Source organism: Hetaerina americana, unplaced genomic scaffold (genome assembly GCF_022747635.1).
Source record: "Hetaerina americana unplaced genomic scaffold, ioHetAmer1.1.p SCAF_9, whole genome shotgun sequence".
In the NCBI taxonomy this organism is placed as follows: Eukaryota; Metazoa; Arthropoda; class Insecta; order Odonata; family Calopterygidae; genus Hetaerina; species Hetaerina americana.
The window spans coordinates 20,464,298-20,490,969 of NW_027287538.1; the positions used below are offsets into that span (position 1 = coordinate 20,464,298).

Sequence of the window (26,672 nt, forward strand, 5' to 3'; positions counted from 1 at the left end):
AAAGGAAAGATCTTGAGTGATGGTACGTAGCGCGAAGAGGATTTTGGGGGAAGGAACGGAATGGCGGGGGAAAGACGCCGATGATTTCTACGAGTCTAGCGCCGGGCCGAAAATCAAAATGTTTCGGTACACCTCAATGTCAGAAAAACAGGAAACACCATTACGCGTGGTTGGTCGCCCATTTTTTCCCATTTTAACTTTAAAACTAAGGAAAACCACTACCTCTAATTTCAAACACTTGGATGAGAAATTTTCCGAGACTCTCTTTAGGCCGAATGAACGAACCTTGAAACAATTAACTATCGAAATTGACAAAATTTTTCGAACAATGAACCGTTTGAAGTTATTGTGATAACCAATTGTTTCTCCCACATTTTCGAGGGAAGATTGATTGGCTCTTTTTTATTAGGCTATCATATTCCCACAATAGCAATGGATATTTTTTTATCAATGTCGTATTATTTAAAAAAATGGATCACTTTTATCATTCCTACCTCCAGTTCTACCCATGCCTCTCTAATCATTTCCTTCACATATACGTTGAATAGCATCGGTGATAATGGGCAACCCTGCCTAACACTGCCCATCCGGACTCCCCGTTCCCCACTCACTCCTGAGCAGTCTGAGACGTGTGCAGGTTGCGGATTAGCCTCCTATCCCTCCAATCTATTCCTATTTTCTGCAATATACCCATTAGCTTTTCCCCAATTCACTCTATCAGACGCTTTTTCGAAATCTACGAGACAGGCAAATACCTCCTGGTTGTATTCTATATTCCTCTCGATTAGTGATCTCATTACTGCAATGGCATCACGCGTACCTCTCCTCTTCCTACACTCAAACTGATCATCCCCTAAGTAATCATATGCCCTACTCTCTATCCTTCTGTTTATGATCCTGAGAACAACTTTAGCTTCGTGGAAAATCAAACTTATTGTCCTGTAGTCCTCACATGACGTGGCCTTTACCTTTTTTGGAATAGGAACTAACACCGGCCGGATTCCTTCCTCATAGATACTACGAATCAGCCCATATAGCCTCTTATTCCGACATTTTCCTAAACATTTTAGTAGTTCCGCAGGAATGTTATCCACCCCCACGGCCTTATTTAGTTTCATCTCACTTAATGCCCTTTCTATCTCATCGTCTAGTATGCCTGGACCTCAGCTATCTTCCTCTATGTCATGTTCCTTTTCTATGTCTAACTTTGTTGGTCTAAGTTCTTTACTATACAGTTCTTCTATATACTCCTTCCATCTCTCTTAGATCTTTCCTGTGTCAACTATTATCTTACCCGCCTTATCTCTAACTGTCAGCATAGATCTTCCTTTCTTACTTCCCGATAATGATTTAAACTTGCTGTATAGCACACCAATTTCACCCTTCCTCTGCAGACTTTCCATATCCTCGCACTGCGTCTTCCACCATGCTTCTTTTGCTTTATTTGCTGCCCGCCTCAATTTATTGTTCAATTCTTTGTACTTCATTTTGCCTAACTCTTTGTTTACATTCTTCCATTTTCTTCTCTCGTCCATCTTTGCAATCATCTCATCCAAGATCCACGGTTTCCTTGTCCTTTTTCCGTTAAGGGTTCCTATAGTGTCTTGCGGCTTTCAATATCCCTTTATTGATACATTCCCATTTTTCTCCGATAGTACTCAGCTCTTCACCATCCTCCATTTCTTCTACAGCCAGTTGGTACTCCTTCCTTGTCAATCCATGTAACGCTTCTACATGCCATTACCTAACACGCCGCCCCTACCTTATCTTTTTGAAACGGACGCTACATTTCATAACAACTAAATTGTGGTCTGAGTCCGCATCCACTCCCGGGAAGCTGTGCGAATTTATCACACTGTTCCTAAACCTGTGCCTAACCAGAATATAATCTAACTGATACCTTTCCGAGTCACCTGGAATTTCCCATGTATACCTGCGCCTTTTGTGGTGTCTAAACCAAGTGTTGGTGATGACTAAGCCCTGTCTCCTGCAGAACTCAATTGCTTTCTCCCCGCGGTCATTCGTCGTGTCTAAACCGTAGTCCCCCGCCTCATCATCATGTCTTCCTTCGCCTACCGTCGCATTCCAATTCCCAGCAGGAACACACGCGATTATGTCCTCTAACTGATCGTTTATCCTATCGACCTCTTCTTCCTTATGGTTGGTCGGTGGCATGTGTGCCTGAAAAATGACCAACTTCTTCGATCCTGCTCTTATCTCTATAAGCACTAATCTATCCGTTACCTGCTCTATGTTGACTACACTTCTTCCTACCTCTTTATTTAATACTATGGCAACCCCTCGTTGGCTCTCGTCCCCGCCGCTGTATATTATTCTATAATTATCACTCCAGTATTCCCCGCTACCTTTCCATCTCACCTCGCATAGACCTAAAATATCTATATTTCCCCTTTCCATCTCTCGCTTAACATTCTCCAATTTCCCTATCCTCATCATTGTCCTAATATTCCACGTTCCTATTCTAACTAATGTGGTCTTCTTCTCCTGCGTCTTCTGTCCTGCTGCTGCTGGTTTTCCCTTGCAAGGGTTCCGTGGGATGACGACCGCGGAAGCCTTGCCTCCCCCGCTGCCCGGCAAGACACCCGGCCGATTGGGCCGAGCCCCGTAGTTGCCAGGACTCAAAATATCTGTATAGTCCATCATGTTAATCTTGGGAATGATAATTGAGGTGGTTTCCCGTTGCCTTCCTCAATAGTGTTTTTAACGTGACACCATCACTTACTGGCCGCCCCACTGGGGTCAGACGCCATTGCAGCCGCTTCACTGAGGAACAGACGCTGCGTAGACTACCTTTCGTCTGGCTCCTAACCTTCGACCAATATAGAATGGGTGACCCTACCAGGAGCAATTATTATTACTCCTGCCAGCACAGCTCTTGGGGTCATTGGAACGCACGAGCACTTCCACCACGTCAAGGTCGTTATTATAAATAAATAAATAAATAAATAAATAAATAAATTAATATATATATACATATAGGAAAAATGGATGCAAAGTATCGGCAATGGGGCGTTGAAGATTGTAATAGAAGGGATGATGATAGGCAAACGAGGAAAGGGCAGGAATAGGATAGGGATGTTGTATGCTATGAAGGGAGGAAGGAAGAACAGAGAGATGAATAGGGGCTTGTAGAGTAGGATGTCTTTTGAAAGAAACAATATTTATTTGGTAGTTGTGCAAATCCAAAACCGACCTTAACCTATAGATTAATTAATAATACCGTATTTTCCCATCGATAACGCGCACCCAGAACATTGTAGTCATCATGAATGTATAGATACCGCGCGCCCAGAGCTTCATCTTTATCTTGAACGTGTATACAGTAGATGCCGCGTATCTGTATACACATATATTTATGCGCGTAAAAATTATATATAGTGGGCGTAAAAATACGTCTATATAGGATGCGTGTGTGCGTGTACAAATACGTCTATGTTTGGAATTTTTTCAATTTTCATTACATAACGCGCATCGTCATTTTTCCGATCATCTGAACATTTTTGTCTGCAGATAACGCGCGCATATACTACCTTGAACAAAAAGTTCCCGGAATAACCACCGTGTGGCGCTCCCATCGTTCCGATTTGAGTTCTGTTTTTTTTGTTAAATTGGTACATCTGTTGTTGATATTCCCTTTAAATCTTAGTGTCATAACTTGACATTTGCAAAAGTTACGTAGCCAAGAGTACATCTATCTCTGTGTGTGTTGGCGATTTTTTACAATTTCAGAAATGGATTTAAATTTGCAACAACGAACTTGTATTAAATTTTGCGTAAAAAACGGATTTAGTGGCGCACGGACGTTGGAAATGTGGGAAAAGTGTTTCGGCAACGATTCTCTAAAAAAAACGGTCGTTTACCAGTGGCACGAGCGGTTCAGAAGTGGTCGTGAGTCAATCGAAGATGATGAACGCAGTGGCAGACCATCGACATCGAAAGTCGGTGAAAAAATTGATAAAGTAAAAGAAATGTTGGTCAATAACCGCAAATTAACCATCAGAGAAATAGCGGAGGACTTGAACATTGCCTATGGATCCGCCCAAGACATTGTGGTTAATGATTTGGGTTTCCGTCGTGTAGCAGCAAAATTGGTGCCAAAAGACCTCAATTTCATGCAAAAAAGAGACCGTGTTGACGTCGCAAAAGACATGATTTGCGAGGCTGAATCCGATCCCACATTCATCAAAAGGATCATTACTGGAGACGAGACGTGGGTTTATGAGTACGACACGCAATCCAGACATCAGGCAAGTGAATGGCGTTCACCAAATGAGCCGAGACCAAAAAAACCACGTCGTTTTCAGTCAAAAAAGAAGGCAATGCTGACGGTTTTCATGGATTACAACGGTGTAGTGCATCATGAATTTTTGCCAGAAGGCCAGACAGTAAACAAAGAGTATTATTTGGGCGTTATGAGACGTTTGCGTGAAGCAATTCGCCGAAAGAGACCAGAAATGTGGGCAGAAAACTCGTGGATTTTGCACCATGATAACGCACCGTCGCACAGTGCTATCATTATTCGTAATTTTTTGACGAAAAATGCAACAAATACCATCCAACAGCCACCGAATTCACCTGATTTGGCTCCCTGTGACTTCTTTCTGTTCAATCGAGTTAAAAAACCATTACGGGGAACGCGTTTTAGCAGCCGAGAGGAAGTAATGGAAAAATCGCAGGAAGCACTGATGGACATACCGAAAACCGACCGTAACTTTTGCAAATGTCAAGTTATGACACTAAGATTTAAAGGGAATATCAACAACAGATGTACCAATTTAACAAAAAAAAACAGAACTCAAATCGGAACGATGGGAGCGCCACACGGTGGTTATTCCGGGAACTTTTTGATCAAGGTAGTACATATGTGTGTATGTTTTCTTACCCCCATTAGCTCCACTATCTGTGAGGCCATAGCTGGTGTGATATGGTAAACGTGTGACAGGGAGATGCCAGACATGTCGAAGATACAGATTCCACCCTTGATTTGGGTTTTAGGCTCCAAGGTGGCCAATTCCAGGATGACCACGGTAGCCCTGAAGAGCTCGATCACGCTGTACTTCCTTGGCTTCCAGTTACCTAAAGGGGAGAGGTAACATGATCAACATGTGAGTCCTATCGTTTTGTTTTCTCCTTCTGTTTACTAAAATTAACAAAAATCTTTTATTTTGAATGCAAACACTACAGTAAGAACTGGGAAATGGTATGTTACACTTGTATAAAATCCCGTTTTTGAATGTTTATTTATATTACTCTTGTATGTATTTGTGCCCAGTGCATGCAAAACATTAGAAGCCGTTACTCTTGCCGTGACGTGTTCACAAACAAAAAAAAAATGAATTCATTTTCTGAGTTATATGTTAGTGGCGGAAATACATTCGTACATAATGGTGAGTTGTGATTTTTTCGGGTACCAGATCTTCCTCGGAAACCATGACTGGCAGAGGAAAGGAACTGCCCCCTCCCCCGCCCTTAACCTGATGTGTGAATCCCACACAAGCCGTTGAGCTTATTTTATTTTAGTATTTTTTTATACCCTTCAAGCCATCGCCAGGGTGTGTGGCAGGAGGTGAATACACATCAGACTAATATTGACCCGATTATTTTTACCATTACTGCGGTAGGACAATATTTTTCTGATCCCTTATCGTTCTTAGAAAAAGGAAATCTTAAATACATATGTTCTACTCTTAATCTCTCTAATTTTATGTACATGATATCTCTAGCCTATCTACCGTAGGACGATGAGGCTAATAATGCATTTTCAACATCACTGCTAAAGTGACCTCCTTCCAATTAATGCAAGAGCTTCAATCTGTAATTTACCCTTCGCTGCATTAAGTGACAACCAACCTAACTTATCTAATAAATTGGATACGCTACTAACGTTTTACAAATCTAGCTCCTCTACGATATCTAGCTGCACCCGATCCAATTTAATGCAATTAATCCAACTTCCATAATACTGGCAGCATATTCTAATTGAGGCCTAACCTGTGAAAGATAACATTTCTCTTTGACCTTTTCATCACATTTAATCAATAATCTTCTACTAAATCCTAATATTTTGTCTAATTGCCGGCATATACCTCGTATGTCTTTCACCCACGAGAGTTTGTGAATTAGGGTAACGCCAAGGTCGGGTAATACATTAATTGAGTCTACACATTCCATTTCGACGTTCCCGATGCAGTAGGCGTTCGGGAGGGAATTGCTCTTTTCCCAAAAATCTATCACTACGCACTTTTTTAAGATTAGTTCTAATGGCTAAGTGTCGCAACTGCGTTGTATTGAATTTAGCTTATATGCAATAACTGCTTAATCCTTAAGACTTCGCATAATCCTCTAAACCACTGCATGGTTGGCATATAACTAATGTTGCTATTAAATACAGACTTAATTTTCTTAATATCAAGATGGATTAAAGATGCCCATGGGGTGGTTTTTTTACACTGAAGTGATTTTTACTGCAATTGAGCTAACTCCATCAATGACTACTCTTTGTACCCGATCATTCAAAAAGTCTTTAATCCAACCCCTCTATGCCGAATGCTTCTAGGTTTGTGAATAGTTAATTATGAGGTACTATGTCGAAAGCTTTCTTAAAATCTAGAAAAACTGCATCCACTGCAACAAATTCTGTTCCAGTGGACGTCCCCTCTTTCCTGAAATAAGAATATCATGATCAAAAAACGTAAGTTGTGTCTCGCAGGATCTACCCTTTCGGAAAACGTGCTGATTTTTCATTAATAACTCCTGACTATCGAGGTGTCTCAGGATCGAACAGGCAGCTATGTATATATTCCATTACCTTGCATGAAATGGATGTGAGGGAAATTGGTCTGTAATTGCTCCGTATCTGTTTTTAAATATTATTGTTACATCAGCCATTTTCCAAGCACTGGGAATTTTGAGACCTACCACCGATTAAAAAAAATATGATTTCTAGATGTGGTGCAATTTCCGATCCTAGTCACTTAAATATAATAGCGGGTATTTGATCGGGTCCGGTGCATTTATTTAGTGTTGCCAATAAAACGCTCCCAACGCTCTCACACTTTCATTGTCACCAACACAAGAATTTCTACAGCAAGCTTCTGCAAGGTCAGACAAGAATCGCTGTTGTGCGGAGAAAAGTAGAGATGCAGCCACGAGCAAGGCGGTGTTGTATATCATACAGACGCCACTAGAAGGAGACACCTCACTGACTTTGATCCAATGCGTTCGTAGAAAGACCAGTCGCATCTTTTTTTTGTACAGATCATGTAAGATATTTCAAATTTTCTTGAGCACGATTGATACAAATCGAAGATGGTATTGTCAGCCTTTGATTGTTGTCATTATTTAGGTATTCTACCGTTTTAAGGTGGGTTTTGGATTGAAACACTGTAAATATCCACATTTCTTGGCCATTTTGACATGAAAAAACCTGACAATCCCAAGCTACGAGCACATAAAACCCTTCTTTCATTCCGCCTAGTTCCTGCATCCCTTCATTTCGTCTAACATGCCCCTATTGTATTTTCCTCCCGCCCACCTTACCTGCCTTAAAGTTCACATTTCACGCTTAAGTATTGGGATGCGTTAGTTGAGTATCTTGGATGAACTTCGTATTTATATGCTATGATCCACAAGCTAGTCGCAAGAAATCGAAAAATGGACGAGGTTAAATATTTTCGAAAGAAATAAAAGTATTTTTCCACACGCGTTTTTAAGAGTGCTTGTTTATCAATGGACGGATGAAGGGTTGTCACCGTTGCGACGGTAACGCCGTAAACCCGGATTGTTGACGGGATTAAATCCCGTTTGAGAAGAGAGACACCTCTTCGCTTTCGTCGTGGGCGTTAGTCGTCCCGAAAATCGCTCGATCGCGACTGAGATGATGTTCTTTTTTCTTTAAATCTACCTTTTATTTTTTCAAATTTTTTCTGATGGGCCCCGAAAAAAATCTCCCTTCACGCGGTGGATCGTGTCGCGAAAGGGAAAGGGAAGTGAAAGGAAGAGGAGAGAAGGTTACGCGCACCGAAGATGGGGAACCTTAACGAAAAAAAACACAAATTCAGAAGAAAAAAATGTGTGTACGATTCGAAAAGAGTGGTGGACTCGCATTTCGGCGCGACCGACGATTCAGAAGCCTCTGTGCCTGTCGCCTCCCCTCTCCCATCATTCCTCAAGAAGTCCATCCTCTTTCCTCTCAAAACTTTCGAAGATTCTAATCGGAGGCAGCATCTGACATGCAACGCGTGTTTTACTTTTGTATTCATCGCCATTATTAGTATTTCGATTCTAATTTTGGCTTTAATGCAGCCCTCAATAATCCTCCATTCAGTGATGCAGTTTCTCTTTCCCCAACTACCTGATAACTAATTCATTCTTGCTGCTACGAAATAACGATAGTCTTTGAAACTTCCTTAGCAACGGTGAATAAAATGTCATAGCGCGCCGATCGATTTTATTATTCTATAGCATAAATTATCGTTCAGGAATGTAACATGCTATGCTTTTTAAGTAAAATTTCAATACATCACTAATATAGCTCATGGTAATAGGGTAAAGATTTCTTCGATTTAAGTCCTAGACCACATTAATTAATGAAATCCAAGATTTATCCCCGGAAAAGTTCATTTGTGCCTTGTGCGTCGGTTATTTACCCAGCCTGTAGATGATGATCCTGTGTCCGTCCTGGTCTGTATAAGGGGGTACACTGCAGACGTCGTCATCGCCGATGTAGGTCAATCGCAGAGGATACACGTCCTTATGGAAAGCCGGGTTCAATTCCTTGAACTTGTAGTAGCGAACCATCTGCGAGGGTGGAAGTGAGACATGTAAAAAATGAAAAGATGAAATTGATACAAAACACGTCCTGCATATTCTCTACATAAATGTAAAGGACCGTGTCTTCCTTGTGTGTACATGTAAAAGTTGGTTGGAAATGGCCAAGTCATGGACAAAGTAAGAGATTTTCTCTATTCATGGATTTTTCGGATGGATTCGCTGGTCACGGATTTTTCTATTGGCAACAAAAGATAATTAAAAAATGTCGATTTTTAAGACAAAATTGACATGCGCAGTCCTTGAGTTAGTTTTCCAGTTACATGGGTCAAAAATATATAGATGGCAATGGTATATTTATTCGATTAAAAAAACTGTACAGTTTTGAAAAAAATACTCCAATTCAACGACAAGAAAAAATATATGAAACATATACCACCAAACATATATTTTATACAAATATATCCTTGGCAACGCAGAAATCAGCCTTCTTGTCCTTTTCCCTTTAACAGTTTCAATAGTTTTTTTTTCTAACTTCGAAATCCCTTCTCTTATATACTTCATATTATCCTCGATTTTGTTCCGCTCTTTTCCCTAATTAAACCTTTTTTCTACACCCTGCTGCTACTCCTTCCTTGTCATTCTAGTTAAGGCTTCTAAATTCCATTTCCTTACCCGCCTCCCTGCCACATATTTTTGGATCGGACGCTACACTTCATGAGCATAAATTGTGGTCAGAGTCCGCATCCGCTCCCAGGAAGCTGTGTGAATTGATCACACTTCCTAAACCTGTGCCTAACCAGAATATAACTTAACTGATACCTTTCTGAGTCACCTGGTATTTTCCATGTATACCTGCGTCTTTTGTGGTGTCTTAACCAAGTGTTGGTGATGACTAACCCCTGTCTCCTGCAGAACTCAACTGCTTTCTCCCCGCGATCATTCTCCGTGCCTAAACCGTAGTCCCCCACTTCATCACCATCTCTTCCGTCGCCTACCGTCACATTCCAATCCCCCATCACTATCAAATGTTTCCCTGCAGGAATACACGCGATTATGTCCTCGAATTGATCGTATATCCTATCGACCTCTTCTTCCTTATAGTTGCTCGGTGGCATGTGTGCCTGAACAATGACCAAGTTCGTCGGTTCTGCTTTCATATCTACTAGTAATAATCTATCCGTTACCTGTTCTATGTTGACTACGCTTTTTTCCTACCTCTTTATTTAATATTATAGCAACCCTTCGTTGGCTGTTTTGACTTCCACTCCATATTAACCTATAACCGTCACTCAAGTAATCCTTGTTATCCTTCCGTCTCACCTCGCATATGCCTAAAATGTCCGTTCTTTTCTCTTTCCATCTCTCACTTTAAATTCTCTAATTTTCCCGGCCTCAGTATTGAGCTAAAATTCCAAGTTCACATTCTAACTAATTTGGTCTCCTTCTTCTGCGTATTCTTTGCTGCTGCTGTCGGTTTTGCTTTGCAAGGCCTTCGCGAGATGATGAGCACGGTAGCCTTTCCCCTCCTACTACCGGGCACGACACACGGCCGATTGGGCCGAGTCCCGTAGTTGCCAGGATTCATTCAGGATAAAGGGCGTATTGATTGGCAGTGGGATGTTGAAGACTGTAATAGAGGGGAGAAAGTTAGGCAAACGAGGAAAGGGCAGGAACAGGAGATGGATGTTGGACGGGATGAAGGTAGGATGGAAGTCCTCAGAAAGAAGAGTGGCTTGATGTAGGGGTTGCTGGATTGTGTTTTGTTGGGGGTCACAAAATGTTTATTTAGTGGTTGTGTCCATTCAAAGCCTACCTTAACTGGTAGATTACTTAAAAAATGCAAACAAACATATATTATATATATATACACATACATTTTCATACATATATATATATACACATACATTTTCATACATATATATATATATATATATATATATATACATATATATATATATATATATATATATATATATATATATATATATATATATATATATATATACATATGTATACACATATATACATATATATACACACACATATATACATACATATATACATACATGTATATATATATTTACACACACACCCATATATAGTATAAACACAAAAACCCGTCAAGTGGTGTACACTCATTCATTCGCATACAGTTGTAAGGAAAAGGGATAGGAAGTTTTATGTCACCATTGACGGGAAATGTATCTTATGCAATGTTAACGAACATAAATATGCGCTATTGACTCACCAATCTATATGCCTTTTCTGCGCTGAAATCCCGAACCCTGAGGAACTTGATGAGGAACGTTTCTTCTGTTCGGTTAGGCAGTTCCATTCTTGCTGTAAAGGGTAAATGACATTTTAGTAGGAACTTAAAGCGAAGGGCCTTTCTTGCCAATAGTGATTTTGTGAAACTGGACTGTACACAACATCTTAAATACATTCATATTTGTATTATTTTGGGTATTAATTAATCATTTTAATGCATTTTCCCAAAGGAACTATCTTTTTATTTGAGACCATGGCTCAGGTAAGGTACATTTTTGTATTAGCGCAAATGTATTCCAATCTTTCTATTGCATTCGGAAGTGGAGTAATATTTAAAAAAATTTTACTGAGCTTTTTTGTGATTGATTTAAGTTTAAAAAGAATGTAAGTTTCATTAAAATAAGTTAAATTAAGAGCAGATATTCTGAAAGTGGATTTTTATAGCATCGACCACTAATGCGGCAATAGAGATGCAGTGATGTTATTGATTCATAATCGTCGAATCTCAAAAATTACGGAATCATGACGTCACACCGTCGGCACCACCTATTATTGTACGAGGTATTTTCAAAAAGTATGGCGAATTTTGAATTTTCGCGGGTTACGTGTTTCATTTTCGATTTTTTTGTGGCGTTATGTTGGTACGTATGTCTCTCTTTTATGCCGAAAAGTTCGGCCATTTTGAATATTCAGTTGATTGTTGACTGTTTTGCTTGGACGTGTTTCGGCTTGTCTTCGATTTTTGCCTGTTCCAAAAAATTGATCAAAGAATCTGTATCAAATTTTGCGCGAAAAACGAAATGAAGTGCGCGGACGCATTCCGAATGTTGGCTGTGGCATATGGAGAAGCTACCCTGGACCAAAGCAACATTTATTGATGGTGCTCTCAGAGGGCCGAGAAGATGTGAAGGACGAAGAGCATGCCGGACGCCCGAGCACATCAACAACAGACGTAAACATTGATGAATTGAAGAAAATAGTAATGGTCAATCGTCGAATTACCGTTAGAGAAGTTGCTGAGGACCTAAACGTATCAATTGGCTCGTACCAACATTGCTCAATTTCGATCAAAAACAGCAACGCATTAAAATTTCTAATGAAGTGTTGGACTCTGTCCGCGACCACCCAAATTTGCTCCAGAGGGTATTAACTGGTGACGAGTCATGGTCGTTATGACGTAGAAACTAAAGCTCGATCATCCCAATGGAAGCTGCAGCACGAGCCAAGACCGAAAAAACCCTACCAGTTCGGTCGAATGTGAAAGTTTTGATTACAGTTTTCTTCGATTGCAGGGGCGTGGTGCATCGTGAGTTCTTTCACAGGGTGGAACGGTAAATGAGGAATATTACCTGCAAGTTATGCGCAATTTGCGTGAAGTAATCGGCCACAAACGCCCAGATTTGTGGAAGACCAAAAATTGACTTTTGCACCATGACAACACCCCTGCTCACACATCGTTACTTGTGTGGCCAAAAACAACACACTAATGATGCCGCAGACACCGTATTACCCAGGTCTGGCCCCCAGTAACTTATTCTTATTCCCGAAACTGAAGAGGCCCATGAAAGGACGACGCTACGCTACGATAGACGAGATAAAGACTGTATCGAAGGAGGAGCTGAACAAGATCACAAAAAATAATTATTTGAAGTGCTTTGAGGATTGGAAAAAATGTTGGCCGAAGTATATAATATCTAATGGGGAAGTAAACAAAACTTTGAGATGACGACCCAAAGTTGATTCGCATACGAATGTAATTGGGCGATATTTTTTCGGACGAATATGCTTATGGATACTTTGACCCATTAGACCCGACGTGAGACTCATCATTATTGCCGCGTTTGCGACTAACGTTAGTTCGTTCTTTCACGCTGTAAATCCTAGAGGTGTTAGGGATTTGCAACGGTAGCAGGTAGGGATGGGACACATACTGTTAATCATGTGTCGTAGATCCTCGAGGGCCGCGGAACGAATCTCCGGCGTTTCCCCCGTCAACTCTCGACACACCTCCCACTCCTCGGCCGTCGCGGGTTCGTTGAAGTCCAGCCGGTTGCTTATGTCCCCGGGATCTTCTATGGTGTTGGAATTGCTTAAGTCATGTGGCGGCATGGCTGCTTGCTCACAGGGCGCCCTTTACCTGCGAAATAACCAAATGAGAAGAGAGACATTTGTAATAGGATTTAACTATAAAAATACTCCTCCTCTGACATGAAAATTAGCTTATCTAAGATAAATGATGAGGAAACTCGATTTGGGATATATATATATATATATATATCCCAAATCGAGTTTATATATATATATGTATATATATATATATCTCATATGTATGATATATATATATATATATATATATATATATATATATATATATATATATATATACATGTTACATATTACATTTTATATTATTATATTATATATTATATTTTTCTAACTCACATTTATAAAGTGAAAAACATAAATACATAAACTTTGTGCAAGGGGATATTTCCTTTAAGTAGATACCTGCTGAAGGGTATACCCTTCAGCAGGTATATATATATATATATATATTGTATATATATATTATATATATTATGTATTATATATATATATATTGTACATATATTACATATATTATATATATATATATATATATATATGTAAAGTAAATTAGACAGCAATAAACAATATAGAAACACAGAAAAGGTCACTCACACACACACACACACATATATATATATTATTTATTATTCGGTAATCTACCGGTTAAGGTAGGTTTTTGGATGGACCCGGCTACTATATAAATATTTTGTGATTCCTAACAAAATTCAGTATCCTACTCTACATCAAGTCACTCTTCATCTCTGAGTACTTTCTTCCTCCCTTAATCCCGTCCAACATCCCTATCCTGTTCCTTCCCTTTCCTCGTTTGCCTAACATTCTCCCCTCAATTACAGTCTTCAACATCCCGCTGCCGGTCAATACCCCCTTCATCCACTTTTCTTGCCTCCATAGGATTTCTCCCAACAAACCCCTGTCCTCGCCCACCATACCAAGCACTTCCTCGTTTGTTTTCTTCTCTGTCCATTTCACCTTCTCCATTCTTCTCCACACCCACATTTCAAAAGCCTCCAATCTACGTCTATCCTCCTGCTTCAATGACTACGTTTCCGCACCGTACATAGCTACGCTCCATATCAAAGTTTTTACGAGTCTTTTCTTAACATCCTTACTCAAAGTCCCTGTCATCAACTCCCTCCTCCTTGTGAAAGCCTCTTTGCCTAGCGCAATTCTTCTCTTTACGTCCCTACTACTTTGACCGTGTTGGTCCAAAACACTACCAAGATTCGTAAACTGTTCTACCTGCTCTAGTTTTTGCCCACCTATTTTAATGTTTAGCTTAGCCTTTTTCTTTCTAGAGAATCGCATAACCTTTGTTTTATTAAATAAATAAATATATATATATATATATATATATATATATATATATATATATATATATATATATATATATATATCTATCTGCGTGCTGATAAACTTGAATGTAATGTTATCAATTACTGTTTATTTTCCAGGAAATTTTGCCGACGAAGATGAGCAGAGTAGTTATGAAGAGTCCCGTTGGGAAGAGAAGCTTTTGGTAAGTAGAGGAAGTTGATTGGGAAACCATAAGTGGAGACGTAAAGAAAATACTAGCAAAAGCTTTGATCGTAGGAGCGTAGGTTTGTACGGTTCGGACACTCGTTTTTCGAGGAAGGAGGATAAGCGTAGATTGGAGGTTTTGAGGCAGCGAGGCAGAGCGCACTTGGAGAAAAAGCATTGTTTCACTCTAATGTGTGATTTTAGGGTATTTATTATCTTGCGTAGGGATTGAAGGATTTTTGATTGGGAATGGAATGTTGAAGACTGTGATAGAGGGGGGAAAGTTAGCCAAACGAAGGAGTACGAATAGGGTACGCGAATATTGGACGGAATGAAGGGAGGAAGGAAATATATAGAATTGTGGAGGGGCCAATTGTAATTTCAGATGTTAATTGTGTTTAATTCGGGGAGGCAAAGGGATGTATTGTTGTATAGTAGTGTCCATCCAAAATCTACCTTAAACGTTAGAATACCAATGAAATAAAAAAAACCATAAACACAGTAATCAACCCGAAGGCGGGTTTGGTAGGTGATGGTCGGTTGGTTGGGGTGGGAGGAGGTTTGGGAGAGTTCACCCAGTCCTAAGCCCTATACGGCGTGTGAAATTCACACATCAGGGTAGGGGGACCAGTTCCTTTCCCTGTGCCGGTTATGGTTTCCCAGGAAGATCTGGTACCCGAAAAACCACAAAGCTTAGGTGGAGCTGCAGGTGCCCAGAGGCTTGCCTGGGAATCGAACCCGGGCCCCTCCGGTCATAGTCCAACGCTCTACCCCCTGGACTACCGCCACCCACACTAATGAAATAATAAGTTGAAATACACATATGGGATTGTCTCTTAGGAGGACGGAATAATTAGACTATCCTCGTCTGCCATGGCTTAGAGTGAATCTGTTTGCGTTAATTACTGAATTATTCGTCTACTGACATCGTCGTACGAACGTTGTCCATTGCTGTAGGGCGTCCTACCGTAGTTTGCTTCAGGAATGTTTCATTAAAATAACACAATGGGCCATATTGATGAATAAATGTTCCAAAAGGGGAAGCTATGACGAAGGAAAAGGGATCGATTTGGGTTGGGCAATCATTATACTTAAGATGGAAAAAGGACGATGATGAAGGTGGTCAGGCCCACTAAATGACGTTTTACCGTAGGATTATTCAAAGAACTACGAAATATGTCGCTGTAGTGAATTTGAACGGAGGTATCCGCTAATATGCATTAAAATGCAAATATTTCAGTGTAAAAATCATTCGCCTAGACGGGGATTCGAACCTGGATCCCAAGTCCCCAAATATTCATAGTGTAGGAGGACGCCTCCGGCTAAAGCTCTGGACATCGAGGGTTCCGGGTACGAATCCCAGAGAAAGCGAACGATTTTTTACACTTTGAAATTTCTGAAGTCTAATCTCTACGTGTTAATATCCGTGACATGGAAAGAATGTCGGTTTAAAAAAATGCTGATTCGAATAATCACTATGCAGTTCTTTTTCGGCAGAGGCTAGCCGAAGGAATGATTTCGTCCTTCTTCTTGTTCCAAAGATCTCAATGAAAGCAAGGGGAACGGTTTACTGGTTTCCATTTTGCTCGGCACTCAATAACCCTCGCGAGTAAGACGTGACTCCCTTTCACCTTGTCACAATTTAAAGGATTCTCTTTCGCTCGTAAGAATGTCGTCGATGCTTAAGGAGCGGGATGAATTCACTCTGGTGCTGCTGCAGGAAATGTGCATCGACAAGTACTCTTCACATTTAAAGTAAAGCCGGCGGCATTATGCTCCATCATCAACTTGAACTGCGTACCTTCATTCACTTGAGGGAGTTGAGGGGGTGATATAACCGATGGTGGAGCAAATAAGGGATTGGGAAAGGAAAAGAGGTTTTCGAGAAAGTCACTTCAAATCACAGGGATTCAGGACGCCGTGCTATGCTGAGAAATTGAAATCCTACGGCTTTGTTTTTCGGAGACTTAAGCTCGACGGAAATGGAACTTGGCAAAAAACTAACCATGCTCTGCCCCTTCGAATGGGCTCATGCCGAAAAAGCAATAATTTGAAGTATCGAGGTATTCCTGTAAAGAAATCGAACTTTTTAAATGACACGGGCACTGCGCAATAACTACTGTGGCGCCATTTTAAGTGGCTGGGAACTCTTTCCAGCTTGCCTTTTAACAATGGTCGTATCAAGCCACAACAATTTCGTAACGAGCTTGTGTGTGTACACGTGTTTACCGTCTTCCGCGAGTTTAAAATTGAAGGATATCGGTTAACGTGAAAATTAATTAAAAATTGGGGTTTCACGGAGAATTTTGGGTGAGACGAAACATGCCTAACGAGGGTATTGGTAAGGGCATTTCAAAACGTGTGCCAAAAGCCAATGGAAGACGATCCGAAATCTGGGCTTCTTATTATTAATTCTCCTCTAACATAAAATTTCGAAACTTTTCAAATACTATCCGTCTTTCCTTTTTAACCTTGTATGTTTCTCGTGTTACAAAGGCACCACATTTCGGAAAAAACATTTAGAAAATCTCTTTCCTAGTTATATTAGAATTCCAATTTCTGTCAAAGGTCTTTATTCGTCTTCTAGTTATATTAGAATTCCAATTTCTGTCAAAGGTCTTTATTCGTCTTCAAAACGCTTTCTTACCCCTATACATCCTATCCCTTTCATATTTCCTCGGAAGATACAGCTTCCATCACTAGCTACTAAGAATACTAGCTACTGAACAATGCATTTTATCTCTGGGTGAGACGTTGCTCTTTCGCCACTCAATTGTAATCACCCTAGCGATGGCTTGCAAGGTATCATGTAGAGTGTAGAATAAAAAAAATACTTCAATCGGTTCCAAACTCAAAGAAGTTCTCCCTCCATTTCCCTTGGGCTGCTGTCCTCACTTTCGGCGGTATCGAATGAAATGCTTATGCCTATGGTTTACTTTCATTTGAATTAAAAAAACCAGATGCTACTATATCATCATTTATTCATTAATTCTATTGTTAAATGTAATGCACTTGGACTTTTAATTCTCTTTTTATTGCAGGGAAAGGACTTCGGCAAGCTGCGATACACCCTTTATTCCTTTTTTGCTACTGGAAGGATGTCTGTGAAACGATGTAATCATCGTGGCAAGAAGAATGTCCACGAAAAATGTGAAACCGTACTTGGAAGAGTGCATGACCTTTTACGGCATGATATCTAAGAGAGTTTTATTACTGGAGAATGCGAGCAACGCTTCACACGTTGACATGAACCGGACAGTCTTATGTGTCGTCATTTTCCACCCTGTTTAGCCAAGCGAGATTAATAGGCACACCTCACTGGAAAGAATTAAGTTAAGATTTCCTTGAGGGTGTTTTGGCGTTTGGTAGTGTGCCTTGTGACCCACCCCCTGCCACGCACCCTAGCGGTGGCCTGCGGGATGCCATGTAGAATGTAATTTTTGCTGTTTCGGGAAATGTCTTCGAGATTTGAAAACTATTATTTCACCCACTCCGAAGTGAGCTCTTTTGAAAATTTCCGGACTCGTTTATTTTTCGCAGATTATATTTAAAAAAATCTTATTAATTGAGATTTTCTGGAGATGTAAGGGAACTTATTGATATTTGCTAATCGGATCCATCACCCTAATTACACCAATACCTTGAGTGAATTGACAGGGTTTCCTTATGGAGTTCCAGTGGAACCAAAGTAGTGTTTTCATCAATTAACATTTATTTTTTTGTGCTACACAGTACCCTTTTTCAGTGAGTTGATTTCTTGTGCATAACATTCCCTCTTCTCGTGTGTTTGTGTCTGTGTGTGTGTGTGTGTGTATGCGAATTTGTATATCGTGCTCCGATGTGTCATTCAAGGACATTGTGAATAGTTTATTTTTAACTGATTTATTAGTGTACCGCGTCAGTTTCATTTTCAATCAATTGTTTCTTGCCCATATTAATTCCCCTCTCCTTAAATGTATGAACAATTGGGAAAGTTTGTGTTTAGGAGTGATGTGAAGTGTCGCTTAAAATTGAACTGAAATAGTGCTTTTTGAAAAAAATGAATTTATTGGCGTCACTACGGTGATCTTTTCTCTTAGTTATTACTTTGCAATTTAATTAATATTTCCCCTCTTCTCTTTTTGTGATTTCGAGCCCCGTTGTGTTTGTGGCTATTATACTGGCTTCCTACGTAGAGGGCCCGGGTTCAAATCCCGGCGGTGTTGAATATTTTTCAGAGGTATCTCGATCCCTACTTGAGGTGCTTTGTGGAGGGCACTTTGAGTGAGTACACCGTCCGTCGGATGGGACGTTAAACTGCGGACCCCTTGGCGCCATTCGTAAAGAGTAGGCTAATGCCGACGCCGGGTTTCTCTCCACACTTCATCCTTTCCTGTCCATCCCCTATGGCGCAAATGACCTTAGCATTCGGTCACCTCCCCTAAATGCTACTACCCGTTGTGCTTAATAACTTTATCAATTCCCACGAAACTGCCATGATATGGTGTTTTTTATTTTTTTTGGACGTCTCGTTAGGGTATCTTTTCAGTTAAGTGCTTGTTGGACACTATAGTTCATTTTTCTGAGTGTACAAGGTTTTATAGTGGTGCTGTGAAGTGGAAGAATAGTGTTGTGATTTGCTTGTGCAATTCTAGTGAAGTGGAGGCTCATTCATTGTTCGAATGTTTCCTATTTTTGAACACCAAAAGTGCGGAGGATATTGTTATATTCGGGAGATTGTGTACGTGAATGTTTGTGTGATGTGAGATTCCCTGTGCTACGTTCGGACCCGGGATCGAGAAGAATTGCCTCCACTTCATTTCCTTAGAGGACGGATCTTCTGGGAATTTCTCAGCAAAGGTAAAGACTTAGAAGTTAAAAGGTATACGGTCGCGGAAGATGGTGGTGGTGATGTCAGATAAACTCAAGCTACTAAAAGTTTTTATTTATGTTCATTAGTAATACAGTCCACTAAAATATGCCCTTGCTTTAGAAAATGGTGTATTAAGTCTATTTAAAATAGGTTATTTGATTGCAAGAAAGCATTTTGAGTCATATAAAAGATTATTCTGATTCTCTGAATGTATGCAGATTCCTTAAATTCACAAAAGACTTTTCATTGCGTACATTGACTAGAATTAATTAGTATAATGCAGTAAATAGGAATATATTGGAGGAAAAGGAGGCTAATCTTCAACCTGTACATGTCTCAGACTGCTCAGGTGCGAGTGAGGAACGGGGAGTCCGGATGAGCAGTGTTAGGAAGAGGTGTAAGGTAGAATTGCCCATTATCACCGTTGCTGTTCAACCTGTATGCTGAGGAAATGATTAAAGAGGCATGGGAAGAACTGGAGGTAGGAATGAAAGTGGGCGGGGAATTCGTAAAATCAGTTAGGTTTGCTGATTACCAAGCTTTAGTTTGTCAGTCAGCCAAGGGGCTGCAAGCATTGCTGAGTGAATTGGAAATTCAGTGCGACAGGTATGGGATGAGAATCAATATTAATAAAACAAAGGTTATGCGATTTTCTGGAAAGAAAAAGGCTAAGCTAAACATTAAAATAGGAGGGAAAAAACCAGAGCAGGTAGAACAGTTTACGTATCTCGGCAGTGTTTTGCACCAACAGGGTCAAAGTAGTAGGGATGTAAGGAGAAGAATTGCGCTAGGCAAAGAGGCTTTCACAAGGAGGAGGGAGTTGATGACGGGGACGTTGAGTAAGGATGTTAAGAAAAGACTCGTAAAAACTTTGATATGGAGCGTAGCTATGTACGGCGCGGAATGTGGTCATTGAAGCAGGAGGATAGACGTAGACTGGAGGCTTTTGAAATGTGAGTGTGGAGAAGAATGGAGAAGGTGAAATGGACAGAGAAGAAAACAAACGAGGAAGTGCTAGGCATTATGTGGGGGATGATGGAGTGAGGGATTGTTCGGAGCAATACAAAGGAGGCGAAGAAAGATGGATGCAGAGCATTTTGAATGATGATCATGAATGTTGATGAATACACTGTGATACATAAATTGAAGAGAACATTAGGCAAACAAGGAATTGAGAGGGAAATTGGATAGTCTTTATGTTGGGCGTAATGCAGGACGTGCAATTGAAAAAGGGGTTGTTGTAGTGTCTAGGTTATCAAGTTGTATTTTATTAGGCGATGCTAAGCAATGTAAACGTGTTCTATCTATGTCCATCGAAAACCTACCTGGAGCGTTAGGTATCTTTGACAACAAAATAATAATAATAATAATAATAATAATAATAATAAAGTATAATACAAAATAACAAGGTAAATGATGGAGGCCTATGGAAAATTTGCCCTCCAATTTTCATCACCATATAAGTTCTTTAATTTATAGGACACTGTCTCAAGCTTAACTTGATGAAAGCCTTTCATACTAAGTGTGAGGGAGAACAAACTTGACAGATTCCACTATAACTTTTAATTTTCACGACCGTGATTTATTTTCAAGACCTGATAATTTTGCCTTACGAAGAAACAATAGTCGTGAAAAAATAAAATTGTATTGGAATCTGCCAAGGTAGACTCCCCTCACTAATGCCTAGTGATTAATTTACTTTCAATTACTGACTGAATTTTGATGTTAAAGGATTAACTTAATATATGTTTTTCTCTCTCGTTGGTTTATAGGTAGGGACAACGCTGGACGACGGACAAGATTTTACCACAGCAAAGGTAGGGATCGTCCCAGGGGTGTACCCGAAGAATAGTCTAAAGTAATATATTTTTGGGATAGATGATTAAAAAAGGCTATGGAATAAAAAAATGATTCCCTCATATTTAGGTGATTACTTGCTCTTCATAAATTTGATAATGAAGAGCATGTACCTAAATGTGGATGTAGCTTTTGCTTCAAAAATGCCATGGTTTTTCATATTTCTCAGGGAACTTGCTCGAATTTCTTAACCTTAATCCAACCAAAAAGCATAATATAATTCATAATCGATTTGCTACGGAAGGGGTTGTTTGAATTAGCTTTGCGCAGTCATTGTATTCGAATAATAATCGCGTTTTTTCTCGGCTGTTAAAGCTTTTTCGATCTAACAGCAAACTGAAGGAAATATGTATAGATTGGACGACATTATGTTGTCCTAAATTTTAAAAGTTGGTTCGTAATTGTTGGAAGTAATTGAACAAAGTTGGGTTGAAAAGTTAATTTGCCTATTTTGTCTCGACTTTTGAACCAATCTTGTAGCTATTAGAAGCAAATTCAGATATCGTTTGAAAGATCTGACGCAGTTAAATAATATAGCTTAAAATCTCTTGATCAGTTCTTGAAAACAGGAGCGAAACTAAAATGTTTTTAAAATTGATTATTTGAGTAAAAAAGTTTCAATAGCTGACGGGAAAAAATATATTGTATAAATGAATGTCTAATTTAATTAATATTAGCTTTTGAACAACGTTTATCGGGCCAAACTATAGATCAAAATACGCGTTTAAGAAGTTAATCGTACTCCTATTACGATCATCTAAATCGAAGGGAGATTCGGTTTATATTCAGCTTTTTTCCTAGCTAATATCTTCATTAAAATTTCGGTAATGCAACTTTTACAATAATAAATAGCTGAAAATATTGACTATTTGTTAAATTCAGCGCCGGTAATCGGGCAGGCTTCAAGTACAGTCATCTCCATAATTCTAAAATACCCTGGCATTGTTGACTCGTTGTCACCATCAACAAACAAACAAAAATGTTGCTAGTTGCGCAATGTTGGCGCGAAAAAAATCTTTTGGGTACACTCTTGGATTGCCTCCTGCCAACACCCGTTCTTTTTCAGATACGTTTTTATTTTTTTCAGGTTCTTCACTCGCTTTGAAATTTTGTCTACCTTTTAGGTTGTTTCTTCAGCGACAAATATGGCTGATTTTCTTCGTCTGTTAGGTGGTAGGGACACAAGAGATATTTACACGACTTTTGCGTTACTCTCTATGCCTGTAATCGCATCTTTTTTCAACGAAACATTTCAAGTTAAGCAATCAGGATGCGTACTTTATACGAAGCAAGACAAAAAGGGACGAAAATGTTTTTTTTTAACTCTTGCGGTTTAAGAAACTGAATTTTCATCGTCGATTTATGGTTGTATGAGGTGGTAGGAAGACGAATTTTTGCTACAATTGACACAATCTATCTATATTACCTACAATCAGATAGTGTAAAATCTGATTTTAAATCTTGTAGGATAGGCTTTAAACGTATCTACGACATAATCACCCAAATTTTTGGTCTGGTTTTTGTTATACTAATTTTTATATTGATTTGGGGAAAGGACATATTTAGAGATGATTCTCAATATGCCTTTAGTTTGTAAGTTTTTTCATTTAAGGTTTTCAATCTATCATAATCCAATTCTAAACCAATTTATTCATTTCAGGAGTCAATGTATTTAGCAGGGCAATGTTTGTTTAGAGCATTGCATTTTGTGTAATGCGAAATATACATGTCACTAATCACTGAGAGTCACGAACGTGAGCTGCTCTTGTGGGGGTTTCTTGAAGAGGTTTTTTCAGGTGGCAACAGATTCAAGTTCGAAGGAAACTCATAACGAAGAGTATAATTCTTTGTACTATATTCCTCCTATGGATCCTCTCACGATTTCGCTGTTGAATAAAATGTCTCAAACTATGACGTGGACGTCTTGGGCTCTTATCTTGTCCAAAAACTGAAAGAATGCTATCCTAAGAACAGGCGCTAAAAACCTAAAGGTAATTAATCTTGGTAATGGGTATATTATTAACTAACTTTGATGATGGTATTGGTAATTAACTCATGCAATGGATATTCATGTCGTATGCGATATACTCGATTATAGAAGAATTATGTTTTAGCTGCGTAAATACTTTTTATCCACTTGGAACAATATACAGAAATATTATAACTAAATAAAAAAACCATAAACACAGTAATCACCCCGAAGGTTGGTTTGGTAGGTGATGGTAAAGTTCACCCAGCACTTAAGCCCTATAGGGCATGTGAAATTCACACATCAGGGTATGGGGGCCAGTTCCTTTCCCTGTGCCGGTAATGGTTTCCGAAAAATCACATAGCTTGGGTGGAGCTGCAGGTGCCCAGAGTGCCTTGCCGGTATGGGATGAGAATCAATATTAATAAAAAAAAGGTTATGCGATTTTCTAGAAAGAAAAAGGCCAAGCTTAACATTAAAATAGGAATGCAAAAACTAGAGCAGGTAGAACAGTTTACGTATCTCGGCAGTGTTTTGGACGAACACGGTCAAAGTAGCAGGGACTTAAGGAGAAGAATTGCACTAGGCAAAGAGGCTTTTACAAGGAGGAAGGAGTTAATGACGGGGACGTTGAGTAAGGATGTTAAGAAAAGACTCGTAAAAACTTTGATATGGAGCGTAGCTATGTACGGCGCGGAATGTGGTCATTGAAGCAGGAGGATAGACGTAGACTGGAGGCTTTTGAAATGTGGGTGTGGAGAAGAATGGGAGGAAGAAAGTACTCGGAGATGAAGAGGGACCTGACATAGAGTAGGATGATGGATTTTGTGTTTTGTTAGGAATAATAAAATATTTGTTTGGTAGTTGTGTCCATCGAAAAACCTACCTTAACCGGTAGATTACCTTAAAAAAAAGTGAGTGACATGACGTGAAATTAAAGGTGACACGATGAACCGTGCATTCACGATCCAACCTCCCGAATAACCATACGTGAAACGAAGTCGTTGACGGGACAGAGGGAAATTTTTCTGTGGAACGAAAATGTTGGCCGAAAATTGAGTATTGTCACGCATTTTGAAGTCTGAAGTGTGCTTTCTCTTAATAGATGGCGGTGACGGTCTTGGTTACGCGCAATGCGATATTGGACGCGCGATCAAATGAGACGCGATAGCACGGAGGCGGACGATCGACCACCTTGGTCGAATTTTACGAATCGAATTTCTGATTCGTTAAGGCTTTGGGGGTGTGAAATGCTTCGCGCTGATCGGTTAAGTGGAGGATGACACGCCGACTTCTTATATTATACACCGTTCCCGAAACGAAGACAATAAAAAATTCAGCGTGAGTTAATTCGAAAGGGTTTTTTTGACAAACGAGTTGCGTGGAAAAAAATGAATGGATGGAAAAGTGAACAGAAAGAAATTAATGTATATCATACCGCTGAAATGGGTTTTCCCTTTAATAATATTTAAAGCGTCGCTTTCACCTTATCCATGCTTTCTTTTTTGTTTTGGAGTGCAATTGATATTTGAAAAAATATTATTATTTAATAGATTAGGTAGTCTACCACCATTTGAGCTAGATTTTGGATGAGCAAATACTGACCGGTACGCATTTCTTTACCTCTTCAAACAAAACAAAATTGACACCCTAGACACTAAGATAAACCCCATTTCATCAATTCAGCATACCTCCTCCCTCCCTTCATTCCGTCCAAATTGCGTATATTCCATTCACCTCCCTCCCCCTACTTCGTCTACCTAACGTCCTCCCTTCTTTATATGACGGTCTTCCCCAAAATTCGAAATAAATCAAACTGCTGTGTGTTTTCTTGGATATCTCCCGAAAACCCTCTCTCTTTCCCATATTCCATGCATAGCACTTCCTCGTTTGTTTTTCTTCCCTTCTGTTTTACATTTTCCATCCTTTTCCGCACCCACATTTCAAAAGCCTCCAATCTACGCCTATCGTCTGGCTACCATGGCAATGTTTTCGCGCGGTACAAAACCACGCTCCACGCCAAATTCTTAATGAGCCTTTTCCTAACAACCTTCAGTCGACGTTGACGGTCTTCCGGAACGCTCGTCGTCTTCCACTGATTGCTGCTTCTTATTGAATCGGGTAAACCACTCATAACACGCAGTATATTTCATAGCGTCCTCACCATGACTCTTGGTAATCAGTTCAAGTTTCCCTGAAGGATTTTCCGAGTTACACACAGAACTTCACTGAACAATGCTGCTCCGTCAAAGAGCTCTTTACCGCGTATCCGATATTTCGCTGATTTCCATGATTATTGTTGCCTCTATCCAGATTTAACAGTTATCTATTGACTCACCCTTGTATACCAACCATATTGTATAATTCTTGCCTCGAACGGGAATATGCATGGTTCAACCCCGGCCGTAATATCATTTCGTAGTCGACGGAATACGTTTCGTCGTGCGGATAGCCCAGCTTCGCCGGCCTCTCTACCTATCGCCATGACTGTAACGGGAGGCGCGCTATCCATACAGTTCGGGAACTTTTTCAACAGACCTCGTATAGTGGTCTAACTGATAAGCAACCATAAAAGGTTAATGGTTTTACAGAATTGACACATCCACCGTCCAACTTTTTATTAGGTTGAACTATTACACAAATAACTAGCCTACCCACTAAAAACTGATAGGTACACCTGCGAGACACAAGAACCGAAGTTTAACCTTTTGATTGATGCTATTCCACGTCAGCGATTTCTGGCGCTGCCATAGAGTATCGTGAAAACCTTAATTTTGAATTTCAGTTCTGTATGGCATAAAAACTTTGTTGGTGTGAGTAGAGGATAAGCACGGAGTGGTAGACCTTTGTAGATGTAGGAGTGGAAAAGGTAAAAGCGATGCAAAGGAGAAAAATTGAAGTCATCATAGGTAGGGTCAATGGAAAAGAAGTCTCAGATCTCCCGTAAGTTTCCACTTCTTGCTTCTGTGGAATGGGTCCCCTCCTCTACAATCATTGGGCCAAGGCGTCGATATTATGGAAAATCTTTAACTTCTGCAGAAATATCCTTCTGCTGAGTAAGAAAAGCTTTTCAACCTTCTGGTGCGAGTAGTTTTTTTATCGAAAAAAAATTACTTGAGCTGAAAACTTGAACACACCTCTTTAAGTATTCTTTATCGCTGAGCTGCGCGACATAACTTTGCAGACAGTTCACTTCACTCGAATATGAAGAGATAAAATTAAGCAAGGTTAGGTATTTTGTTCGGAAGCTCAATGCGACTTTTTATATAAGACAATAACGTGCATTGTCAGTTTCCCCATCATAAG

At 39.8% G+C, this 26,672-nt stretch overlaps 1 protein-coding gene across 1 annotated transcript in view; it reads right to left on the reverse strand.

Annotated features, from left to right (window-relative positions):
- The window catches only part of LOC139698788 (alpha-tocopherol transfer protein-like), a 118,813-nt gene that overhangs the window by 9,385 nt on the left and 82,756 nt on the right, over nt 1-26,672 (reverse strand). Inside the window, exons 2-5 of the mRNA XM_071597702.1 lie at nt 12,993-13,198; nt 11,042-11,133; nt 8,670-8,820; nt 4,904-5,097 (exon numbers count right to left, since the gene is read on the reverse strand). Of these exons, the coding sequence (XP_071453803.1) occupies nt 4,904-5,097; nt 8,670-8,820; nt 11,042-11,133; nt 12,993-13,170 (615 nt within the window). The 5' untranslated portion in view covers nt 13,171-13,198. The remainder of the gene's footprint in view (nt 1-4,903; nt 5,098-8,669; nt 8,821-11,041; nt 11,134-12,992; nt 13,199-26,672) is intronic.